Source organism: Enhydra lutris, unplaced genomic scaffold, assembly GCF_002288905.1.
Source record: "Enhydra lutris kenyoni isolate GAN:26980312 unplaced genomic scaffold, ASM228890v2 scaffoldscaffold88, whole genome shotgun sequence".
Lineage (NCBI taxonomy): Eukaryota > Metazoa > Chordata > Mammalia > Carnivora > Mustelidae > Enhydra > Enhydra lutris.
In genome coordinates, this window is record NW_019154172.1 from 2,316,250 (window position 1) to 2,338,854 (window position 22,605).

Consider the following 22,605-nt stretch of genomic DNA (forward strand, 5'->3'; position numbering starts at 1 on the left):
CTTATACACATTTTTCCTCCTACACACAATCTGTTGCTTTTCTTGTGGCTCCTCGGCAGTCCCTCAATCTCCAATAGTTTCTAACTACTTTGAGCTATGTTCCCTGGCTCCATTCTCCAAGTGCCAATTTCCTGATACAGCCTAAGCATTCTTCCAGTCCATTTCCTATTATGCAATATTCTCCCACAGCACGCAGAACCACCTCCCCAAACCACACCATCCGTCCCAGGCCTAATCCTCAACATAACCTCTCTCACCCTGTAATGCATCATTCCACCTTCTCCATCTGTTTTTAGGGTCTTTTTTCCACTTTCCTTCAAAACGTTCCATTCCTTCCCAAAAGTGGGCAGTCTAGAAATGGGAATCATCGAAGTAGGGTGTTTGATATAACATATAGGTGTGTACAAATGCGTGCGCGTGGCGGGGGGGGAGGCACTAAGTGAGAAGGAATGACGCATGAAGGGGAGTCTCTAAGGAAAAAGAGGTCTCAACTCCCACCCCCAACAAAATCCACAATTCCCTAACTCCACAGCAAATCGAAAGAAAGCGTCACTTAACTCTTAAACATGTTTCAACTCCATGGCTTCTCTCCCACAGGTTCATCAAATTAACCCCACAATCAACTTGGGTTCCACCTGCCTTTCACACTAATTCCTCTACTTATGAAGCCTCCATTTATTTTAGTTTTGTCCGTTCCTTTCGATTTCTCTTCTGTTTCCCTCCCACCCCCACTTACAATCTCCATCCCCTCCTAACCCTACTACTTCAAGTCCTCAATTCGGTCTCCTGAAGACAGTATTTTTGACAGTCACCCTCTCCTCAACCAAATCCATCCTTTCCTCAGACTCCCCGTGCCCGCTCAGAAAGCCCTCCTATTTGAAAGCCCGGCCTCTGTCCTCCTTACCGGCAACTCCTCGGACATCCCCAGTTACAGGTGCCCTCCCAGGTCTCGCCCTCCTTCCCATCGCACCAGCAGTCCTCAGACCCCTGCCCACGCCCCACCCTGATTACCTGAGGAAGAGGCGCCGGAAGAGACCGCGGGATCCGAGGCTGAAACCCCGGCCGCCGACGGCCCAGAGGAGGACGACGCCATCTTGGCAGCCCCCTCCCCCTCAGCGGCCTCGCTCCCCTTCAATCGGGCTCTTCCTCTTCTCCGAATCGAATCTTCTCCACGTCTCTTCACAGAACCCGCGTTCTGCGGGCCGCCTCCCTGCCCCCTCCGGGGCCTCTCTCAGACTCGTCCGGCCGGGTCGTGAAACAGCTCAGGGCCGCACCATTTGGCTGGCATAGGGGAGAACTCCTGTCTCGCACCCCTCCGCAACTTCGACCGCTCTCCGCGGGAGCTACTTTCCTCTTTCACAAGAGAATACGCTCGCTCAAGCCGCTGAACCTAACCACACCTAAAGGAATAAAAGGGCGTGAAAAGTCCCAACGGAACAAACGCCCCCACCCCTCCTCCCTAGCCACAGCCTGTGTATCGCCCAACCCCACCGCTCCACTCTGGGTGGCTAGGGAAATCCGAGAACTGCGCATGCGCTTAACCTCTCCAGCGTTTCAGCCCACTCGACTGGGCAGAGAGGGTGGCCCCTGAGAGCCAATAGGGGAGGCTGCTACTGGTCATATGACACGGGCTCCCCACGCCCTAACGAATCCACCCGTCCAAGACAACCCCTTCCCGACTGTAGACTGTCCCTACGGTGGCTCAGTGGGTCAATTTATATTCCGCTCTGCGAAAGGACCCGGTTGAATTGCCGGAGCTGGGGATAAGTGAGTCTACTCTGCCGGCCCTCAATTTTAGAGCCCAGGGAAGAACTCCCGACAAAAGCACTCTTCGTCGAGACAAAGATATTAAGCACTCAGATGTCACAAAACATCACCTGCGACTAAGTATTCTTCCGGCTTTACTGCTTTGTTTACTGTAACGTGCTCGGCAGTCTAGTCTGCCTCTGAATGACATTCAAAACAGGTCTACACTGCCTCAAACGCAGCCCTGGGCACACTTACGGAATGCAGTAAGTATTTGATAAATGAATGAACGAAGACCTGTCAGAAAGGGCCATGGAAAGCAGTCAGACCATATCACAGTCTTCCCGCCATCCAAGCAAGCCCTTAGCTCTTTAACTCTGTTAATCTGTGCACCAAAGAGCATGGAGACACAATGAATTACCCATTCTAGTCTAGTGTGTGGACTAACACTACTCAGTTTTAACAAAGTACCCTAGAGTTTGTGAACCTAGGTAGAGATCTTAAGACCTCTCTCTCCTTGATCAGACTGTAAGCAAACACTGTTTCACATTTGTATTTCCAGCTTCTCCCATCTGTGACTCTGCACATGGTAGAGGCTTAATAATTATTTATGGAATTAATAAATTTAGAGAAATGGGGGGGGGGGTCTCGCTTTTGTAGCGCCCAAGATGGTCTGGTTATCCTCTATCCGGGTGTCTTCCAGATTCTAGAAAGGGAACCTAGGACCGGAAAGCCCAGACTAACGCTGCCTTCTACCTCTCGCAAATCAAGACAAAAATAATTGTTTCCCTGCTGCCACCTGCTGGATTATTCATATTCCTTTGGATGCTGAAGGTAGACAAACTTCACATGATTGGATTGACATTTCATCCCATAGCAATGGAATTGTGTGACACTTAAGTATTTTACAATTGCAGCCAACTAAACAGTTGGGGGCACACTGTCTAGCATAGGATTTCACTCAGATCGTCAATAAATATTTCTTGAATAAATTATCCTTGTTTTCATAAAAGGATGGAGCTGCTACCATTTCCTGAGTTATTTTAGAAATCATCTGGTGTAGATATAAAGCTGTTTCTGCTTTTAGAATTGGAAAGAGACCAATAAAGTCCTGATTCACAAGGCAGTAGGTCAAACGGGGGGATGTTCTCCCTGGGATTTGATCAGCGAATTTGGTTTCAGCCCTCCTGAAAAGAGGAGATTCCTGTTTTGTAGCCTCTTATGGATCTTTATTTCTCTTTATGTACCAGAAAATGGCGACTATTACTCCTACTACCTTGTATTATGGCAGACTGTTTACTAGTTTGTCTCCCTCCTAAGATTAAACATTTCAGGGCAAAGATTACATCTTATCCATTTTTAGATCTCAAGCCTCTAAAATACTGCCTGGCACAAAGTAGGTATATAATACGTGTCTCCTGAATATGTGAATGGATGAATGCAAAATTCAAAAAGTGGGGCTAGAGGTGTCTCCCATCTTTTCTCCCATACCTTGTCTCTGCCTCCACTCCCACTCAATCCCTGGGGTGTCCTCTGAGTCACAGAACCACTCTTCCCCAGTAACATTCCTGGCATAGCAGAACCGGGGTGACGTGGCAGGGTGTGGAAGCAGAGGCAAAGCAGGACATGTTGGCTTGGTGCCCCCAAGGAAATTGAGAAGGGAGTTGACCAATATATATTTTGGAAAAGCAGAGCAATCTGGCGATCTGAAACTTAACATATACAAACTTAACAGATATAATGTGCTTGTGTGCCACACACACACACATGCACACACACACACACAGAGCTTTATTAAAGTGACTTTCATAACAGTTCCTAAGGTCGGAATGGAGGGGCTAGAGGCAAGCAAGATCAACCTAGATGCAAAATAAGAGGATGGGTATCTTATTCATTCAATAGCCATTCATTAATTCATTCATTGAATTGATATTAATTAGCTCCAACTATATCCTAGGCACTATGAGAGTTCCTGGTATACACAGAGGAAGATAAAGTCCATGCCCTCAAAAGGTCACAGGCTAATAAAATATACATAGAAATCATTAGGATAAAATGTAATAGCTGCCATCATTGAGTACATACAGTTGCTATGGTTTGACAACCACATTTTCAATGTAAAAGATGGGGAAAGAAGTTGACAAAGGGTCTTGAAAATACCACAGACTGTATGAGATTAAAACTACTCTGGAGAATGGAGGAGGCATGGTCTCCATGGTTATGGGCAGAGTTATGGAATGCAGTAAATATTTGATAAGTAAATGAATGAAGACCTGTCAGAAAGGGCCATGGAAAGCAGTCAGACCATATCACAGGACCAGGAAGCGAGGTGGGTGAGTAAGAAGACTTCCCCATCTTATAGAACCAGAATTTTGCCAGGTATACAAGATAGGGAAAGAATCCTCAGGAGAAGGAAAAGCATGCAGGCACGACAGAGAATTGGGAAGTGATGCTGGGATAGGATAGGGCAGGAGGTAAGGCTAGAAAGACAGGGAGAGGCCAAATTATTAGGATTTTGAATGCCATGTTAGTTGTAGTTACCACCTTCTAACCATCTATATGCTTACTAAATCCTGTGTGAAGCAATTTACAAGGATTATATCTCTTACCTTTTTTTTAAAAAAAAGATTTTATTTATTTATTTGACAGAGAGAGATCACAAGTAGGCAGAGAGGCAGGCAGAGAGAGAGGAAGGGAAGGAGGCTCCCTGCTGAGCAGAGAGCCCGATGCGGGACTGGATCCCAGGACCCCGAGATCACGACCTGAGACGAAGGCAGCGGCCTAACCCACTGAGCCACCCAGGCGCCCTCTCTTACCCTTTTCAACAACTTTATTTATATATTTGTTTCATGAGTAAGGTCTGTAATTCATCAGTCTTACACAATACACAGTGCTCACAACACATACCCTCCCCAATGTCCATCACCCTATCCCTATCCCAACCACCCTATCCTCCCACTCCTTTTTCAACAACTTTAAAAGGTAGATATTATTAGTTCCATTTTATTATTTTTCTTAAGTAGGCTCCAGGCCCAAGTGGGGCTTGAACTCAAGACCCCCGATATCAAGAGTCGCATGCTGTACCCACTGAGCCAGCCGGATGCCCCTAGTTGCACTTCTACAGATGAGAAAACCGAGATTCCGCCACTTGTCCAAAATCACACAGCCAGAATACTAACTTCTACTCAAATTCAAGTCTGGCTGCCTCTAAAGCTATGCTCTTAACCACACTACTATTCCGCCTCAAGGATTTTGGACTTTAACCTGAAGATGCCGGGGAGCCATTAAAGATCTTTGAGTAGAAGAGAGACAAAGTCTGGGTTTTTAAAAACGTTCACTACTAGAAGCAGAATGGAAAACGGACTGGAGCAGAGGGGGGTCTGACCTCTTTTAAATGAAAATTGGTTGACTCCCCAATTCTGGACTTAGGGTACTAAGCCTCCTGGTGACACCCAATCATTCCACAGTTCAGGTCCGCGCGAGCTAGGGCAGGGAGTTTGGGGTGGTCCCGGTGTTCCCAGCGGGCGGGGCTGCAGAGTGAAGAGGGCTTGGCAGACGCAACTGGAAGCCTCTCGACGCTCTGCTACGTCTGCCTGTGGACCAGAGGCTTCCGCCGCCGCCTGCCATCCGCAGGTAGTGGTGTCGATCGCCGAGCTCCGATAGCCGCACTGGGTGAGGGGCCGCTAGTAGCGGCGCAGTCTCGGTAGGCAGGATGAGTTTGGCTGGGGGCCGGGCCCCCCGGAAGACAGCGGGGAACCGGCTTTCTGGGCTCCTGGAGGCAGAGGAGGAAGATGAGTTCTACCAGACGACTTATGGGGGTTTCACGGAGGCAAGAGCCGGGCCCAGGAAGAGGGAGGGGAGGAAGCTAAAAGGAGTCCTGAACAGAGAAACCTCGGACAAAGAAGGGGGCGGGGAATGTAGAGGAGCCCTGGGAGCTGGGACTGGAGACCGGGTGGGAGAGTCGCGGGGGGTTGAGATGGAGCCTTGGAGAGGAGAGTCCTGGATGGGTTTGGAGGGGTCAGGGATGCAGGGGCTCTCCGGAGGCACCCCAGAATATGGAAGAAACCAATTGTGTACTTCTCTAGTTGCATGTTTCACCGCACTTCCGACGTCTAACAACGTGCGCGAGCTCATCGTAGTCACGCGGTATATACTCGTTGATCCACTGCTTAGCTAGCTGTCCACCTGAAGTACAGAAAGGAGTCTCTTTAAAAGATAGAGGGGCTTAGACTGCTCTTTTTTCGGCTTTCAACTTTTAATGTAAATGCTCCTTAGTTAACTAACCCTTCCTTGACTGCTTCTTCCTAGAATAGAGCTCAAATTGTAATTAGATTTGGTTTGCTTACTTGTTTATACTTTTCTATTAGGTTGTAAGCTCTGTAAGTTTAGAAATGGTCTGTTTTCTTCAACGGTATACGTCCATTCTCTGGATTGGGTTGGTCCTGGTACTGATTGAATCTGTCCTTTTTTTTTTTTTTTTTTTTTAAGATTTTATATTTATTTGTCAGAGAGAGTACAGGCAGGCAGAGTGGCAGGCAGAGGGAGAAGCAGGCTCCCCGCGGAGCAAGGACCCCCCCCACCCCCCACCATGTGGGACTGGATTCCAGGACACTGGCATCATGACTTGAGCCGAAGGCAGCTGCTTAACCGACTGAGCCACCCAGGCATCCTGAATCTGTCCATTCTTAAAATATCTTTTGAGAAGCTAGGGCAAGCCAACCACTGTTTTAAGTTCTGGGGGAAACAGAGAGTATTGAAAACACCACTTTGTATTCCTGACCCCAGTGGGGCAACCAGTTGGATTAACAGTTGAAATATTGTGTGATAAAGGGTAAAATAAGTGTAGGGATGCTGTGGTAACATGTGGGAGCCCGAGTTACTGGTCAGGATTGGCATCCCTGGGGGACATGGTGTTTAAACTCACTACAGTATGAAAAGTAAGCCTTGGCTGGGAGCAGGGTAAGGAGAAAGGTTAACCCACCAAGGGTCTGGGGCAGAATGTGTAAAGGTACGGAGTCTCGGTCTGGTACATGCATGCCTACTTTCATTCTCCAAACCTTGTAGTAGAATAAAGGTTGGTAAGGCTGGAGGGAGTAGGCAAAGGCCAGACCATGTTGGGCCTTGTGAACCATGTTAAAGAGTTTACTGTCCATCCATTCATCAAAGTACCATGATCAAATAAGTACTTTAGAAAACTCACTCTTTAATGAGGAGAATGGCTTGAAGGAGGTAGTGGGAGTAGGGAAACATGGGCAGTAGGTTACAAGACAAATTAAGGAAATTGAATCCACAGGACTTAATGACTGGGAGTCATTACTTACACAGCCCTGACCAACTACAGTTTAAAATAGAACGTTCTCATCCCTCCCCCAAAGGCCATTTTCCTATTCCTGTCATTTTATGAGTCGTTATTTAATATGTACCGTTCATGCTTCCAAAAGGGATTAAAGGAGGCTTACCATACAAACAAAAAGTAGGAACAGTAAAAATAGAGACAGATCAGAAGTAATTGTACCAGGAGCCTCTGCTAAATTGGTAATAGCAATTGATATTAAATTTAGCTGTGAGCTTCCTGGCAGCCAAGCCCTGAATTTCTTTTTTCAGTAAGAAAGAGGCATATACATTCTTTAAGAGAGAAAAACTTATTCAGCATTAAATCCCAGGAAGAATTGCATCCTTGTATAAGATATATAGAGTAACAGGAGTTCAGTAGATAATGTAGAAACATTTTCTTATCTAGTCATGGCTATTAATGACCCTTGATAAAAGCCAAAGGAATGGTAGTAAATCCATAACTTAGCGAAAGCATTTTGATTGGACATTAAGCTACCATGTGGTTGAACTACTCCTCTCTGGTGAGATGACTTAATACTTAGAGCTAGGGGATTAATGTGTTCCCAGGCTGTCTTTCACAAACATCAGTTAGGAGGAAATGATGGTCATCTGTGCAAGATTGAACTCTGGCTAGCTTGGAGTGTCAACTGTCTGTGCTATTTGCCTGCTTTGGCAGCATGTATACCAAGATTAGCTTGTTGGTCTACATCATTGATTGAAGAGAGAGCCACATGTTTGAGGTGCCACCCTGCCCAGTTGACTCCCCTGCCCACAACTGTGTTTTTCCCTTTACTTTTCGATGTGACTGCCATTCTAGCCCTGACCTGTAGCCCCTCAATTCTAGGCTATACTCCATCTTCTCTATTCCACTCAGCTAAACACCTCCAGAGCTTTCTGAAACACCCTTGTATATAGTTTTTCTATTTCCCCAAATCTTCATTGGCTCCCCATTATACGGAATACTAGTACCCCATAATTTTTCTGTTCCGACACACCTGAGGAATGAGACCTATTTCTCAGTAAGTTTATGTCAGCAATGATTATCAGTAGTGGGACAAGGAAGGAGAGGGAGAGGATTGAGAATCACTTGCTTATAAATTATATGTCATGAATTTATTAGCCTGATATGTAAGTTTCTCTATTGACCGAATGCCGTCTTTTCAAGTCTTTTAGCATAGGGCAGTTAGTTAATGTTGGAAGAAGGCTGTGCTGGAATCAAAGGCAGTCAGCTAGGAAGATTTCTTTACCAAGACAAACCTGCTTTACTTAGGTCTAAATCTTTATTCCATAAACAAGGTATACACATTCCTGCTTCTGCACCTTTGTTCTTGCTGTTCTATCTACCCATGATACCTCTGCCCTCTTGGCTGTCTGAACACTACCAGTATTTTATTTTATTTATTTATTTTTAAAGATTTTATTTATTTATTTGACAGAGAGATCACAAGTAGGCAGAGAGGCAGGCAGAGGGGGAGGGGGAAGCAGGCTCCTCGCTGAGCAAGGAGACTGATGTGGGACTCATCCCAGGACCCTGGGATCACGACCTGAGCGGAAGGCAGTGGCTTAACCGACTGAGGCACCCAGGCATCCCTCCCAGTATTTTAAACCACAACTCAAGTCCTCTTTGTTCTTTAGAGTCTAAAGCAGGGCTCAGCAAACCCTGACCTGCTGGTCAAATGTGGCCCACTGTCTGTTCTGGCCCTTCACAGTAAAAGTTTGCCAATCCCTGCTCTAAAGGAATAAAGTGTAAAGTTTAGACCTTCCCAGACCACCAGTCTATGGGAAGTGTGTCTTCCTCTGAGCTCCTGTACTTTTAAAAAGACTTATTTATTTATTTATTTATTTATTTGATAGAGAGAGAGAGAGAGAGAGAGAGAGAGAGAGTGGGAGCAGGGGCAGAGGGAGAGGAGAGACAGTCCTCAAGCACATTCCCCGCTGAGCTGAGCACAGAGCCCAACATGTGGCTCAGTCTCGGGACCCTGAGATCATGACCTGAGCTGAAATCAGGAGTTGGCCACTTAACTGACTGAGCTACCCAGGCGTCCCTCCTGTAACATTTTAGTACTGTTTAGTACCGTTTGATACTTTATAGTTGCTTTGTATTCAAACTTCCTTTTACACTAAGTCCTGTCTTCTGCCAGACTGTGAGACCCCTGAAGGTAGAGATCAAACCAAATCCTTTGTATCCCAGCATTTAACACGGTGTGCAACAAGTAAAGAGCAGTTGATTAATCTGGAAGGGGTGGTGCTGGTGCCAAAGGCCATCAGCTTGGAAGGCTTCTTGCCTGAAGAAATTGAAGGGCTGGGTTGGGAAGGAGAGTGGAGCAACGCTTACATCAAGAAAGCAAAGAGATTCTGTTCTGGAGGGGCACTGATGACTCAGTGACAGTGAGAACCTCATCTCCCTATGTCCTCAGGAATCAGGTGATGATGAGTATCAAGGGGACCAGTCAGACACAGAGGATGAGGTGGACTCTGACTTTGACATTGATGAAGGGGATGAACCATCCAGTGATGGAGAAGCAGAAGAGCCAAGAAGGAAGCGCCGAGTAGTCACCAAAGCATATAAGGTGCTGGGGGTATCCTGGTTTTCTTGTACTTCCATAATTTCATCATTTCTGTTGTGCCCTTTATGAGGTCCCAGTACTCTGCACCCCCACCCCCAACAGTTCAATTTCCTGCAATGCTAGTTTTCTCTTAAGATCCTCATCTTTCTCCTTGTCATTTTTATGATACCAGGGACTGGTATCTGATTCCAGTCTCTCCCCAGGAGCCTCTCAAGAGCTTGAGGCCTCGAAAGGTCAGCACTCCAGCTGGTAGCTCTCAGAAGGCCCGAGAAGAGAAGGCACTGCTGCCACTAGAACTACAGGATGATGGCTCTGACAGTGAGTGCAGATGTTTGAGTCAATTGACAAAATTGGAACGTAATGATTAAGTATTATATCAGTGTTAAGTTTACCAAAGCTGATAACTGTACTATGGCTATATAAGAAAACCCCTTATTATTATTATTTTTTTTGTAACGATTTTATTTATTTATTTGAGAAAGCATGAGAGGGGAGAGGTCAGAGGGAGAAGCAGACTCCCCACTAAGCAGGGAGCCCGATGTAGGACTCGATCCTGGGACTCCATGATCATGACCTGTGAGCCAAAGGCAGCTGCCCAACCAACTGAGCCACCCAGGCATCCTATTCTTTTTTTTTTTTTTTTTCCCTTAAGATTTTATTTATTTATTTGAGAGAGAAAGAGCGCCCTTGGGGTGGGGACAGAGGGAGAAACAGGCTGCCTCCTGCTGAGCAGGGAGCCTGATGTGGGATTGTGACCTGAGCTGAAAGCAGCCGCTTAACGGACTGAGCCACCCAGGTACCTGGAAAACCCTTATTCTTGGGAAATATACACTGAAGTATTTAAGGTCAAGAGTTAAGATGTGTGCAGCTTAACCCTCAGATCATTTGGGAAAACATATGCAATGCAAATGGGGCAAAAGGTTCACAGGAGTTGATCTGGTAAGGGATACATAGGTATTCTGTGGACTCTTCTTGCAACCTTTCTATAAGTTTGAAATGATTTCCAAACAAGTTTTAAAATTTTGAAAATAAATGAATAAAAGAGGTGGACATGAATTCAAAGGTTTTTTCCTCTCTTACTTCTTTCCCAGGTCGGAAGTCTATGCGTCAGTCTACAGCTGAGCATACGCGACAGACATTCCTTCGGGTACAAGAGAGGCAGGGCCAGTCACGGCGGCGAAAGGGGCCCCACTGTGAGCGGCCACTGACCCAGGAAGAGCTGCTCAGAGAGGCCAAGATAACAGAGGAGCTCAACTTACGTTCACTGGGTCAGTCTGTGGTTTTGAGAACAGAGGGCTGAGGCGCATGAGAAAAATGGAGACTGGAGGACCTGAGCAGCTGGGGAGATGGAGACTCGGAACAAGGGAATCGAAGGAAATGCAGAGTGAGGGATGAGGAGCAAGAAACAAGGCAGTTAGCAGAGCTCTAAAGTACAAGTTACAGGGAAGAGGAAGTGTATTGTTATAAAATAAGAATTGCATAGAACCAAGTTCAAATCCTAGTTGTGCTGTTAGCTTGCTGTAAGACTGCCAGCAAATTACTTAACCTACTTGTATCTTGCGGTTCTGGTTTACAAAGTGGGGTGATAATGCCTACTTTAATGATAATCATGAAAATTAGACATTTTCCAGAATTAGTTCATGAGATGAACTATTTTATTTATTTATTTATTTTTAAGATTTTGTTTATTTATTTGACAGAGAGATCACAAGTAGGCAGAGAGGCAGGCAGAGAGAGAGGAGGAAGCAGGCTCCCTGCCAAGCAGAGAGCCCGATGCGAGGCTTGATCCCAGGACCCTGGGATCATGACCTGAGCCGAAGGCAGAGGCTTTAACCAACAGAGCCAACCAAGCACCCCAAGATGAACTATTTTAAAGAAAAAATTCTTTAAAATCTCTTCAGTTTATATGCTGAGTACACAATTGTGTACAATAATAGACTGTACAAAACATACTTTTTTTTTTTTTAAGAGAGTGAGAATGCTGGAGGAGGGTTATAGTGGGGTGGGCAAAGGAAAAGGGAGAGAGAATCTTACAACCCTGAGATCAAGACCTGAGCTGAAGTCAGGGGGTTGGATGCTTAACTGACCGAGCCACCCAGGTGCTCCAGAACACACATTTCTTTATAGGGTGCTGAGAGTCTTAAATCATGAGAGTACATGAGGGAATAGCAGATTGCACACATCCCATCAAATGCTCAGTGTGGGGCATACTTTCATTGGGTGAAATAACACAGAATCAGCTGTAGTATTTAATCTGTTCTTTTTTTTTCTCTATACTGCCCCCCACCCCAATCTTTCTTTCTCTGAATTTTTCTCTTATGTGAGCAAGAATGTACAGTTGAATGTTTATAGCCCAAATGTGGAGTGGAAGATTCTTTACCCAGAATATCTGAGACCCAATCCATTCCACTTTTATATTTCTCAAATTTAGATAACTCCAAAAGAACACGATGATTGAAAAAAGGTTTACTTCACTTCCAGTATCTTCAGGATATATTTTCATGACTGTTTCATTATACTGACTTTAAAATTGGATATTTAATCTTTATCTGTATAATGGTAATTCAGTGCTTTCAAGCAGTAGCTGTCCCTCAAAACAGAAATGATTTAGGACCATCACAAACAGTGAGGTGACCTTGATGTCACTGTAATTAGAGTCCACATCCTTTGACCACATTGGTTGGTTTGGACCACTGTAAAGAGGGTAACTCCCAGGCTTCTTACATCAGTAACTAACATAGGAGACCTTGCAGAAGCTTGTTTGGCAGGGGAAAATAAGTTCATTTTTGAACATGTTGAATTTGAGGAGTCTGGGAACAGTCCATGCAGTGCTGAGAGTTCAGTTCAGTGTACACACCCGGGTTTGGACAAAAGATCTGCGCTGGAAACAAGTTTGAAAGTCTGTTGATTATAGATAGCACTGTTGATGTTGGAGTGGTCAGATCAGCCAGGGAGAAAGCATGAGGAAGAGAAGACAGAGGCGGAAGGGAATGAATCCTGCAGACACTAGAATGTAATGGCTCATCAAAGAGGAGCTTAGCAGTGGCCAGAGAGTTAGAGAATTCCAGGAGAATTGCCTTAAGAATGCCAAGCAAAGAGAATGTTTGAGAGAGAGTCTCTTCTGAATGCTGCAGAGATGCCACCCAAGAGGAGAATGGAGAAGTGTCCATTTGTTTTGGTGACAAAGAGGTCAGAGGTGACCTTAAAGAGCACTTTTTGAGAACCACGCCAATTTGAAGCAGGCTTAAAAAGTTTGGTTGTGAAGGGTGGAAGAAGGAATAAAAGCTATAGGGTCTAGGGTCAATGTAGAGTTTTCTTTGCTTGTTTTACTCAAAGATCGGAGGAACTCAGTCTTTGATGAGAAGCACCTGAGTATAATGATAAAGAAGAAAGAAAGGATAATTAATAGTGCGGGTTTTTGGAGAAGGGGTAGCTAGAGCACAGGTGAAGGAATTAGCTTAAGAGGGAGGGAGGGAGGATGGCTTATAGTTGGAGGTTAGTAACCCATAACAGGACATTGGAGTGGTTCTCATCTGATGTTTTTTAGGCACTATCACCTGTCAGGTGTTGGGCATAGGGTTGAAAGCTTGAGGGGAGAGTGAAGAGTGTTTGAAATTTTGAGATAGAATATTCTGTTGATGTTGGGGGAGTCTGTTAAATTTTGGGAACATATGTCCATAGTCTACCCTGTTGTGTAATACTTCTCCAGGAGCACTCAGCAATCTAGGTCTGGGCCATGGAGTTTTGATTGATAAGAGTGACTAAAATGATAGACTGAGGAACCTAACCTTGATTTACAAAGGAAATGAAGCCTGGAAGGGGCCACTAGGCAGAGAGAATATGGAGAGGTCTGTGTACAGGAGGAAGAACAGAGGTATCTAGAGAGGGGAGCAAACAGACCCAAAGGGTAGGATGTTGGGGCCAGAGCCTGGGATGTGTGATTGCAGTATTTCAGAGCTGGGGCAGTTGCAGGCAGTAACGAAGTATGGGCTGTAGCTGGAGCGGAATGGAATAACTCAAGTGTCCTAGACAGGAAGATTGTTGAGAGATGAGATTGGTAAAGAAACTGTGGGGATGGGAGGTTGAAGGGGTTACCCGTGTGTGCATGTTTGAGGTCACCAGCGTGATGTAGGATGACAGGAGTTGGGTGGAGAGGAAGAGTAGAAAAGATTGCTGAAGTCTTCGGTGAGGGAGGGAGGGAGCATGACAGGAAGGAGAGGTGATCTAACCCAGTGGCATCTGTGTCAGCGGGGAGGTGGGTCTGCAGATGGGTAGAGGAGCTGTGGTATAAAGTGCAAAGTGCACTCAGCAGGACACAGGCACGCGCTGCTTGGGATGTGGCAGGATGAGCAGCCTCTGCCAGAGGGTTGCAGGGAGAGCAGGGCCCGACAGGGTGACGGGCTTCCAGGAAGACAAGTTGCCGAGGGCATGCTGAGGGAGGAACTGGAGGACATAGATGCATTGGTTGATTATGGAGGATTTCTAGAAGGTACAGGGAAGTGTTCGAAAGAAGAAGGGTTGGAAGGTTGGCTGAAGGGAAAGAAAGCAATATTACCTACCCGAATTCCAAGTACAAAAGAGGCTAAATCATTGTTGGGGTTCCCAGAGCACACTTTTCTGGCCCGACTTTATCTAGAGGATTGTACCCATATTTAAGAAACAGAAATTTGGAGTTCATTCAGCGGAAAGGGACAGGAATATTTCTGACCACTGAGCATTAACAAATACTTGTTGAATGCCTGTAATGTGCAGAACACTGCCCAGCCCCGGGAATATGTAGGTAGTATGAGTCACAGTCATTGTCCTTGAGGAGGAGACGTGTATACGAACCACAAACTGCCATAGTGCAGTGTCACGAGTCCGCCAGGGGACTGTGGTGAATTAGAAGAGTGCTCGGAAGGAGAGGCAGCTATTCCGCTCAGCTCGTTGTTGCCACATGACAGTGCAAATGCAGGGTTGCCAGATTTTCTTGTTATTTTAAGAGGAACCAGAAATCTCTGTGTTTATGTAATTTTTTTAAGATTTTATTTATTTATTTATTTGACAGAGACACAGCAAGAGAGGTAACACAAGTAGGGGGAGTGGGAGAGGGAGAAGCAGGCTTCCCATTAACGGGGAGTCCGATGCTGGGCTTGATCCCAGGTCTCGGGGATCATGACCTGAGCCAAAGGCAGATGCTAAACAACTGAGCCACCCAGGTGCCCCGAAATCTCTGTGTTTAAATATAATTTCCTTAGGGCATCTACGTGGCTCAGTCAGTTAAATACCCAGCTCTTGGGGCGCCTGGGTGGCTCAGTGGGTTAAGCCGCTGCCTTCGGCTCGGATCATGATCTCAGAGTCCTGGGATCGAGCCCCGCATCGGGCTCTCTGCTCAGCAGGGAGCCTGCTTCCTCCTCTCTCTCTGCCTGCCTCTCTGCCTGCTTGTGATCTCTCTGTCAAATAAATAAATAAAATCTTTAAAAAAAAATAAATAAATACCCAGCTCTTGATTTCAGCTGAGGTCATGATCTCAGGGTCCTGGGATTGGGCTCTACATCCGGCTCTAGCAGCAGGGAATCTGCTTGAGGATTCTCTCCCTCTCCCCATCCCACCATGTGCTCACACACTCTATCCCCTCCCCAAAATAAATCTTAAAAAAATAAAATAAAATAATACAATACAAAACAGATCACACAAAACACTTAAGTGGGCTGCCCAGCTTATAACCTCTGAGAGCGTATCTCAAAACCATTTTGTACGAGGAATGGCTCGATGAAATGGGCATTGTGATCAGCCTGGAGAGACATGGACAATAACTTCAACTGTGTAAAGGACTGTCATATGGAAGACAGAGCAGACCTGCATTCTTTATAGCCCAAAAAGATAAAACAGTGTCATCAGGCATCATATTCCAGCTTAAAATAGGAAGGAACTCTGTAATGACCAAAGATGCCTGAAGACACCGCGAGATGCTCTTGCTGGGAGCAAGTGGACAGGGCAGCTGTGGAGGGATACAGAGGGAAACAGCAGGCTCCTTATCCAAGGGTCTCTTCTAGTTCTAAAGTCCCACTCTTCTGAGTGCATGAGGAACCAAGTGGACAGGAGAAATGGGCAGAGAGGATATCGGGGGCAAGCAGAAAACATCAGAAGTAGAGGTGCGAGGGGGCTTCAGGATTTGTGTGAATGGCTTAGGCAGAGACTGGACAGCCAGGAAGGTCATCAAGACTGTGGGACAGAAGTGACTGTGGGCACAGGGGGAACTCACCTTCCCCTCATTCCTTCCTTTGACCCTGAAGAGACATACGAGAGGCTCGAGGCTGACAAAAAGAAGCAGGTGCACAAGAAGCGGAAGTGCCCAGGGCCCATAATCACCTATCATTCGGTGACGGTGCCGCTTGTTGGGGAGCCAGGCCCTAAAGAGGAGAATGTGGATGTGGAAGGGTGAGTGTGTCACAAGGAAGAAGGGGAGAGAGCCTTCTCCTGCCCTCCTCAGCTCTCCTCACGCAGCTCTCTCCAACATGTGGATGTCTTTCAGAGTCCTGTTCCCTCAGCTCCATGTTTCTTTTAGCCTCTCCTCATTCTCTCCAGTTTTTCATTCAGCCCAGCTTGCTTTTCCCCATCTGTCACTTTGATTCTCTCAGAACGTTCCCATCGTTCTTTCTCCTTCATCTCTTTCCTTGCCTGTCTGATCTCTCTTTATCTGTTGTTTTTTCTCCTCAGAAGTTTTTGTGTTTCTGTCTCGCCCCTTAGACTGGATCCTACTCCCACAGCCTCTGCGCTGACTCCCCGTGCAGGCACTGGACCCGTCGTCCCTCCAGCTCGCTGCTCCCGTACCTTCATCACTTTTAGCGATGATGCAACATTTGAGGAATGGTTTCCCCAAGGGCGGCCCCCAAAGGTCCCTGTTCGGGAGGTCTGCCCTGTCACCCATCGGCCAGCCCTGTACCGGGACCCTGTCACAGACATCCCCTATGCCACTGCTCGAGCCTTCAAGATCATCCGTGAGGCCTACAAGAAGTACATCACTGCCCACGGACTGCCGCCCACTGCCTCAGCGCTGGGCCCTGGCCCGCCGCCTCCTGAGCCCCTCCCTGGTTCTGGGCCCCGAGCCTTGCGCCAGAAAATTGTCATCAAATAAGATGCTTAGTCCTTGGAAACCCCTCTCCTGCCTTGACTTGGGGCTCTTCACGTTTCCCCTTGTCTCCCTGCTTTTCCCCTTTGTCAGCTCTGAACTTTGCCCAGCCCTTTTCTATATTTCTCCCCCCCCCCGGTTCCTGCTGGTTTTGTGTTTTTTAATCTAATAAAAAAGAAGCATCCCGTTTGTCTGGTGTCTGATCTAGAGTTGGGAGCAAGAAGTCTTTGTGAATGTCTGAGTATATAAGGGTCTTCATTTTATTTAATAGAGTTGATCGTGAGCTTCCTTTTTAAAATTCTAAGTATTCATTCCTGCAGCTGGATTATAAACAACTTTAAATTAGACATCCAAACAAAATTCTTATACCTACCTTTATATCACCTTGTAGTCACTGCTTCAAATATAGCAAGGCACCAAATAAGTAGGAACTGGGTGATTCTCCTAGAACAGTTGCTCGGACTGAGGCTGCTACGCAGGAGGGGAAGGAAGTGCCATGGCTGTTGGTGGCCACTAGAGGCTCTCCGGGCCGGGCAGGGTATGGGGGCTGTGTATATGTGATCTCCCACCACCCCCCACCTGGCCAGAGCTAAAATAATAAAATGCTGAGCTCACTGTTCCCCCACCCTCTTCCCCGGCACTGGGCTCCTCCCGCGGCTGGGACAGTGCTCCAGTAGCACCGACAGACCAACCGACAGAAGGGGAGGTGAGAAGGGAGGTGGCCACCAGGACTGGTAGGTGGGGAAGGCAGGGGGCTTATGGATCAGAGCCTGGCGGGAGATGCGAGGAGAGGGGTGTCTCCTATTGGGAATGATACGGAGTGTGTCTCTGTCTCTCAGCATATGTTTCTGCCACTGTCCGTCCTATCTATTAACAGTAGTTTACATTGTCAATGCAAGTATCTCACACACTTTCTGGATCTTTCATATTTGGCATGGTGTGTATGTGTAGCTTGTGTGTATTTTCCCTAATGTAAAAGACTGTGTGAGTTTAATCTTCCCACTGTTTTTAGAGAAACTTTATCGCATTTAGAAGGCATTTCCCACCCATTGGTCCGGTGTCATCTTCCCGTCCAAAGCCAGGGACAAATTGTAGGGACTCGGTCCCTTCTGAGACCGTACCACCCTTCCCCCAACCTGGAAGTCCCCCAGCTCTTCTGAGCCCTTGCTTTCCCTTGGGATTTAGAATTTTAGCAAACATAGAAAGTGAAATTGTGATTCCCCCACAATAAAAGAGGAAATGAGGGTAGAGGAAGAGAACTGTCTCTTTTACTCCCAACCCTCCCACCTTGCTTTCTTAAACCAGTTTAGGGAAAAGGCTGGATTATGAGGAAGAGAGGAGGAATTTCCCTGAAGTTCTCTGTATGCCCCCCCTTCCTCTCAATAGGAATTGGGCATGGGGCCAGCTGTGTTGGCTGGGGCCCTGGCAGCTGTGCTTGGGCAAGAGGCACCAACGGGCAAGGTTATAGGGGAGGGTGCTGCCAGGATTTCTCTGTCATACAATGGGCAGATAAATCCAGCTTGGATGCCTGGGATCCCCATCCAGAGTGGCTGAAGCTGGGGAAGCAGGAAGAAGCAAGCTCTGGTTCTAACTACACAACCTAACCTCTCCCCATCTTCCCAGGCCTGACTAGATTTCTAACCTCCAAGGCATCTAGTTCATTGTTCTACCCCCGGCTGTTTTATGTCCTGCTGCGTCTGTGAACATCTTTCCATTATCCAATCACTTTCCCCATGTCCCCCAGGCTCCCTGAGTGCCACACAGTGGGGAGGGGGTGGGGACCATCATGTCATCGTATCAGAAGGAACTGGAGAAATACAGAGACATAGATGAAGATGAGATCCTAAGGACCTTGAGCCCTGAGGAGCTAGAGCAGCTGGACTGCGAGCTACAGGAGATGGACCCCGAGGTAGGGGCCCCAGCACAGGCGACCAGGAGCAGTCTCCAGGCATTTGGGAAGGGTGAGGGGTCCTGGGTGGCTAAGGTCAGGGCTGCCTACAGGGCTTGGAGTCCCCAGGGGGCCAGGGAAAAGGTGTCTGTAGATGTTTTAGGGAGCCCTGGAGGTGCTCCAGATCAGAGGTCTTACTTGCTCCCCAAAACTCATCCCTAAGAACATGCTCCTGCCAGCTGGACTAAGACAACGTGACCAGACAAAGAAGAGTCCAACAGGGCCCCTGGACCGGGATGCCCTTTTGCAGTACCTGGAGCAGCAGGCACTAGAGGTCAAAGAGCGTGATGACTTGGTGCCCTTCACAGGCGAGAAGAAAGGTATGGAGACCCTAACAACCATGCCTACCCAAATCCAAATGGGTGTCTCTCAAGTGTACCCCCTCCAGCTTCCCTCTCACCTTCCAGCTTCTAGCTGCCCAGGGACTCGGCCACCCTGAAACCTACATGCCATCTTTCACTGTTCAACTTTTTTTTTTTTTTTTAAGATTTTATTTATTTATTTGTCAGAGTGAGCACAGGCAGACAGAGTGGCAGGCAGAGGCAGATGGAGAAGCAGGCTCCCGCTGAGCAAGGAGCCCGATGTGGGACTCGATCCCAGGACGCTGGGACCATGACCTGAGCCGAAGGCAGCGGCTTAACCAACTGAGCCACCCAGGCGCCCCTCACTGTTCAACTTTTAGAAGAGATCAGGGGACCCAGGAGTCCTGAGCTGGTAGAGGACTCAAGCTTTACAGTGGCCCCTAATGACTCATACCTCTACCTCCTGGAGAAGGAAAGGAAGCTGAAGACCAGGATCTTAGGAGGAATGACCTCTACCTGAACCGTCCTTCATCTTCCCATCAGGGAAACCCTATATTCAGCCCAAGAGAGAAATTCCTGCACAGGAACAGATCACCCTGGAGCCTGAACTGGAAGAGGCACTGGCCAATGCCACAGATGCTGAAATGTGTGATATTGCAGGTGGGCTGCTATGGGAAGTTGAGGAGGGCAGGGACACCAGGGCCAGGGGTTTCCACCCAGGGCATGGGACTAGTGAGGAAGGCCCTGAATAGGACACAGATGTTAGAGAAAGCCTCAGGTCGTGGTTTAAAATTTTTTTTTGGTTTATATATTCACTCGTTCGTTTTTTAATTTCATAGTTCACATCTCAAAGGCAATTTTACAGGGATTGTAAGGCAGATAAAAGTGGAACTACCCCAGCTGAAAACAGGAGGAAGTCAGACTCCCTCACACACACACACACACACCCTTTTTTTCCTGAATGTGAAATGCTATTGTTGTTTTTCTCTCCCTCATCCTCTAGGGGTTCTTTAGGGACTTACCCTTAGCCCTGTCTCAAAGTCTTAAAAACCACCACCTTAAGCAGTTCATGGAAGGGAACTCTGGGATCTAGGGATAGTGGGAACCTCGTTGGAAGAGTGGAAGAGGTCAGGCCTGAAAACTACAACCGATTCAGAATGAGGAGGGAGGGGGGCTGGGAACAAACCTGTGGCCCCTCTACTTGCTCTCTCCAGCAATTCTGGGCATGTACACACTGATGAGCAACAAGCAATACTATGACGCCATCTGCAGCGGAGAGATTTGCAACACGGAAGGCATCAGCAGTAAGTGTGTCTGGGGGCATGGCACCCGGGGCTTTGGCAGGCAGTCCCAAAGTCAGAGGAAAGGTAGTGAAGGGTGAGACAGGGGGATCATGGAGAGAGTATGAAACATGAATAATAAGAGAACCAATGGGGAGGAGATTGTGGGGGACATGCTGGGGTTTCCTTCTGGCCCTCACCCACCAGGCGTGGTGCAGCCTGACAAGTACAAACCAGTGCCAGATGAGCCCCCAAATCCCACAAACATCGAGGAGATCCTAAAGAGTGTTCGAAACAATGACAAGGAGCTAGAGGAGGTGAACCTCAATAACATACAGGTATCTGACCGCCCCCTGCCATTCTTCCCATTGAACTATGTGAGTCCCAGATATGTGAGTCCCTTAGCCTGCCATCTCTTCCCCTGTGACAGGACATCCCGATCCCCATGCTAACAGAGTTATGTGAAGCAATGAAGACAAATACCTACGTCCGGAGCTTCAGTCTGGTGGCCACAAGGAGTGGTGACCCCATTGCCAATGTAAGGCAACTTGAAACCCCTAGCCCTCCTCCCATACCGTGACATGTACCCCGACCAGGGCTGTCCAAAGGGGTTGTGCTGGGGGTGCTATTCCCATCATGTTCTCTTAGGGTAACTTGATGGAGACTCTACCCTCACTCCTATGGCTCATCGCTCTGAAATCTTCAGATTACCTTCTCAGAGAGCCACAACCGTCTCATCAGCCCACCGACTCCACCACAAGCTTACCTCTGTGTTTCCCCTACTACCTGTGTTCCTTTCTGTCTCCCTCTAGCCTCTAGCTCCTCAAGGCCTCTTTTTTTTTTTTCAAGGCCTCTTCTTAAAGAGCTGTGTTCCCTCTTGCTCCTGTTCTCTCTTTCCTCAGTCACTTGTGAAACTGTCCCCTAATCCTAACCCAAGTCCCTACTCCCCAGGCGGTGGCAGACATGTTGCGTGAAAATCGTAGCCTCCAGAGCTTGAACATTGAATCCAACTTCATCAGCAGCACAGGGCTCATGGCTGTGTTGAAGGCAGTTCGGGAAAATGCCACACTCACTGAGCTCCGTGTAGACAACCAGGTCAGCATTCCCTTTCTCTGGTCTTTGCATTCAGCTAATATTCACTGACTCTCTTCCCTTGGGCAGCCACTACTGAGTCAGGATCTCATCTACTTTTATCTGAATTCTCCTCTTCATTGTTTCTATGGAGGGAGCCAAGTCAGCCCCTCATCACCCACTGTGATGAAACAAGCTTCTTCGACCCCCCAAAGGGTTGGTGGTATGGGGCCATGAACAACACAGAGAGTGTAGCTGACGGGTCTCATCTCTCCCTCCCCTAGCGCCAGTGGCCTGGCGATGCAGTGGAGATGGAGATGGCCACCGTGCTGGAACAGTGTCCCTCCATTGTCCGCTTTGGCTACCACTTTACACAGCAGGGGCCACGAGCTCGGGCGGCCCAGGCCATGACCCGGAACAATGAACTACGTGAGTAAATGCAGACATGTTCTATGGAGGAAAGGGCAAGGAAGTAGTGGATCCTCTGGAAAGATGACTTAGTGACTAATAGCCTGGGGTGCTGCCAAAGCAATAATCGCATGAGAAGTCCTAAGTGACCAGAAAGTAGATAGAAAAGTCCCCTGCCCCAAATTTATACCTGTAGAAAGGAGGAAAAGAATCTAGACATACCTGTTTGTGGGAACGGTATTTTTATTTGCCATGTTATTTCTTATTTTGCTTTGTTAATGAGGGATGGGTATGCTTGCTGGCCGAAGACATTACCTCTTTATGAGTCTGGCCGAGGAACTGGAAAGGGGAAGAAGAGCATCTTTGCAGGAAGGAGAAGATGGAACAAAGGCTTGTGTTTACTCTCTCCCATTATAGGTCGCCAGCAAAAAAAGAGATAACACTACCTTTTCCCCTTACCAACTAGAGCTGGGAGCCCTGAATGTCTAAATCCTCATCTCTCCCCTTCCTGTAAATAAAGGCCCTTCTGTCCACTCTGCCTGCCTCCTTCGTTGGGCTTTGGGGTGGGAATCTTGGCGCTAACCCCCAAGGATTACTGCCAGTTCATCAGGGGATTATTTATACTCTGGGGATCAGCAGGCAGGGAGGGTCAAGTTACCAGGCAGAGGTGGGGGAGCACCCTCCCTTGGTGTTCCCCATGGCCCTGCCAATGCTGTTAGTTCCTTCTGCTCTCACAGGGTACCTACCCCAGCCCTCTTTCCAGATGTGGCCAGGCCCCCTGGTGCCTACCCACAACCCTCATGTGATCTAAAGGAGGAAAGGACTTTGAGTGGAGGTG

General features: G+C 47.5%; 3 protein-coding genes across 8 annotated transcripts in view; 2 read left to right on the forward strand and 1 right to left on the reverse strand.

Annotated features, from left to right (window-relative positions):
• The window catches only part of LOC111161951 (phosphatidylinositol-4-phosphate 5-kinase type 1 alpha), a 39,437-nt gene extending 37,950 nt beyond the window's left edge, over window positions 1–1,487 (reverse strand). For all 5 annotated transcript variants that reach the window (XM_022526036.1, XM_022526035.1, XM_022526033.1 and 2 more), the window contains exon 1: window positions 1,012–1,487. In XM_022526036.1, the coding sequence (XP_022381744.1) occupies window positions 1,012–1,093 (82 nt within the window). In that variant the 5' untranslated portion in view covers window positions 1,094–1,487. The remainder of the gene's footprint in view (window positions 1–1,011) is intronic.
• A 3,909-nt stretch (window positions 1,488–5,396) lies between these two features.
• Window positions 5,397–16,961, forward strand: LOC111162000 (vacuolar protein sorting 72 homolog). 2 transcript variants are annotated; one of them, XM_022526126.1, is made up of 6 exons: window positions 5,397–5,575; window positions 9,498–9,650; window positions 9,851–9,965; window positions 10,739–10,915; window positions 15,923–16,067; window positions 16,347–16,961. In XM_022526126.1, the coding sequence occupies exons 1-6, from the start codon at window positions 5,459–5,461 to the stop codon at window positions 16,762–16,764; spliced, it is 1,125 nt and encodes a 374-aa protein (XP_022381834.1). In that variant the 5' UTR covers window positions 5,397–5,458; the 3' UTR covers window positions 16,765–16,961. The 2 variants fall into 2 exon arrangements, with proteins under 2 accessions (XP_022381834.1, XP_022381835.1); XM_022526127.1 differs by having other exon boundaries at window positions 5,398–5,575; window positions 16,377–16,961.
• Window positions 16,962–17,039: 78 nt separating this feature from the next.
• On the forward strand, window positions 17,040–22,565 carry LOC111162001 (tropomodulin 4). Its single transcript, XM_022526128.1, has 10 exons — window positions 17,040–17,492; window positions 18,503–18,667; window positions 18,870–19,026; window positions 19,552–19,668; window positions 20,223–20,312; window positions 20,496–20,626; window positions 20,719–20,826; window positions 21,240–21,383; window positions 21,644–21,788; window positions 22,185–22,565. The coding sequence occupies exons 2-10, from the start codon at window positions 18,545–18,547 to the stop codon at window positions 22,205–22,207; spliced, it is 1,038 nt and encodes a 345-aa protein (XP_022381836.1). The 5' UTR covers window positions 17,040–17,492; window positions 18,503–18,544; the 3' UTR covers window positions 22,208–22,565.
• The last annotated feature ends 40 nt before the right edge of the window (window positions 22,566–22,605 follow it).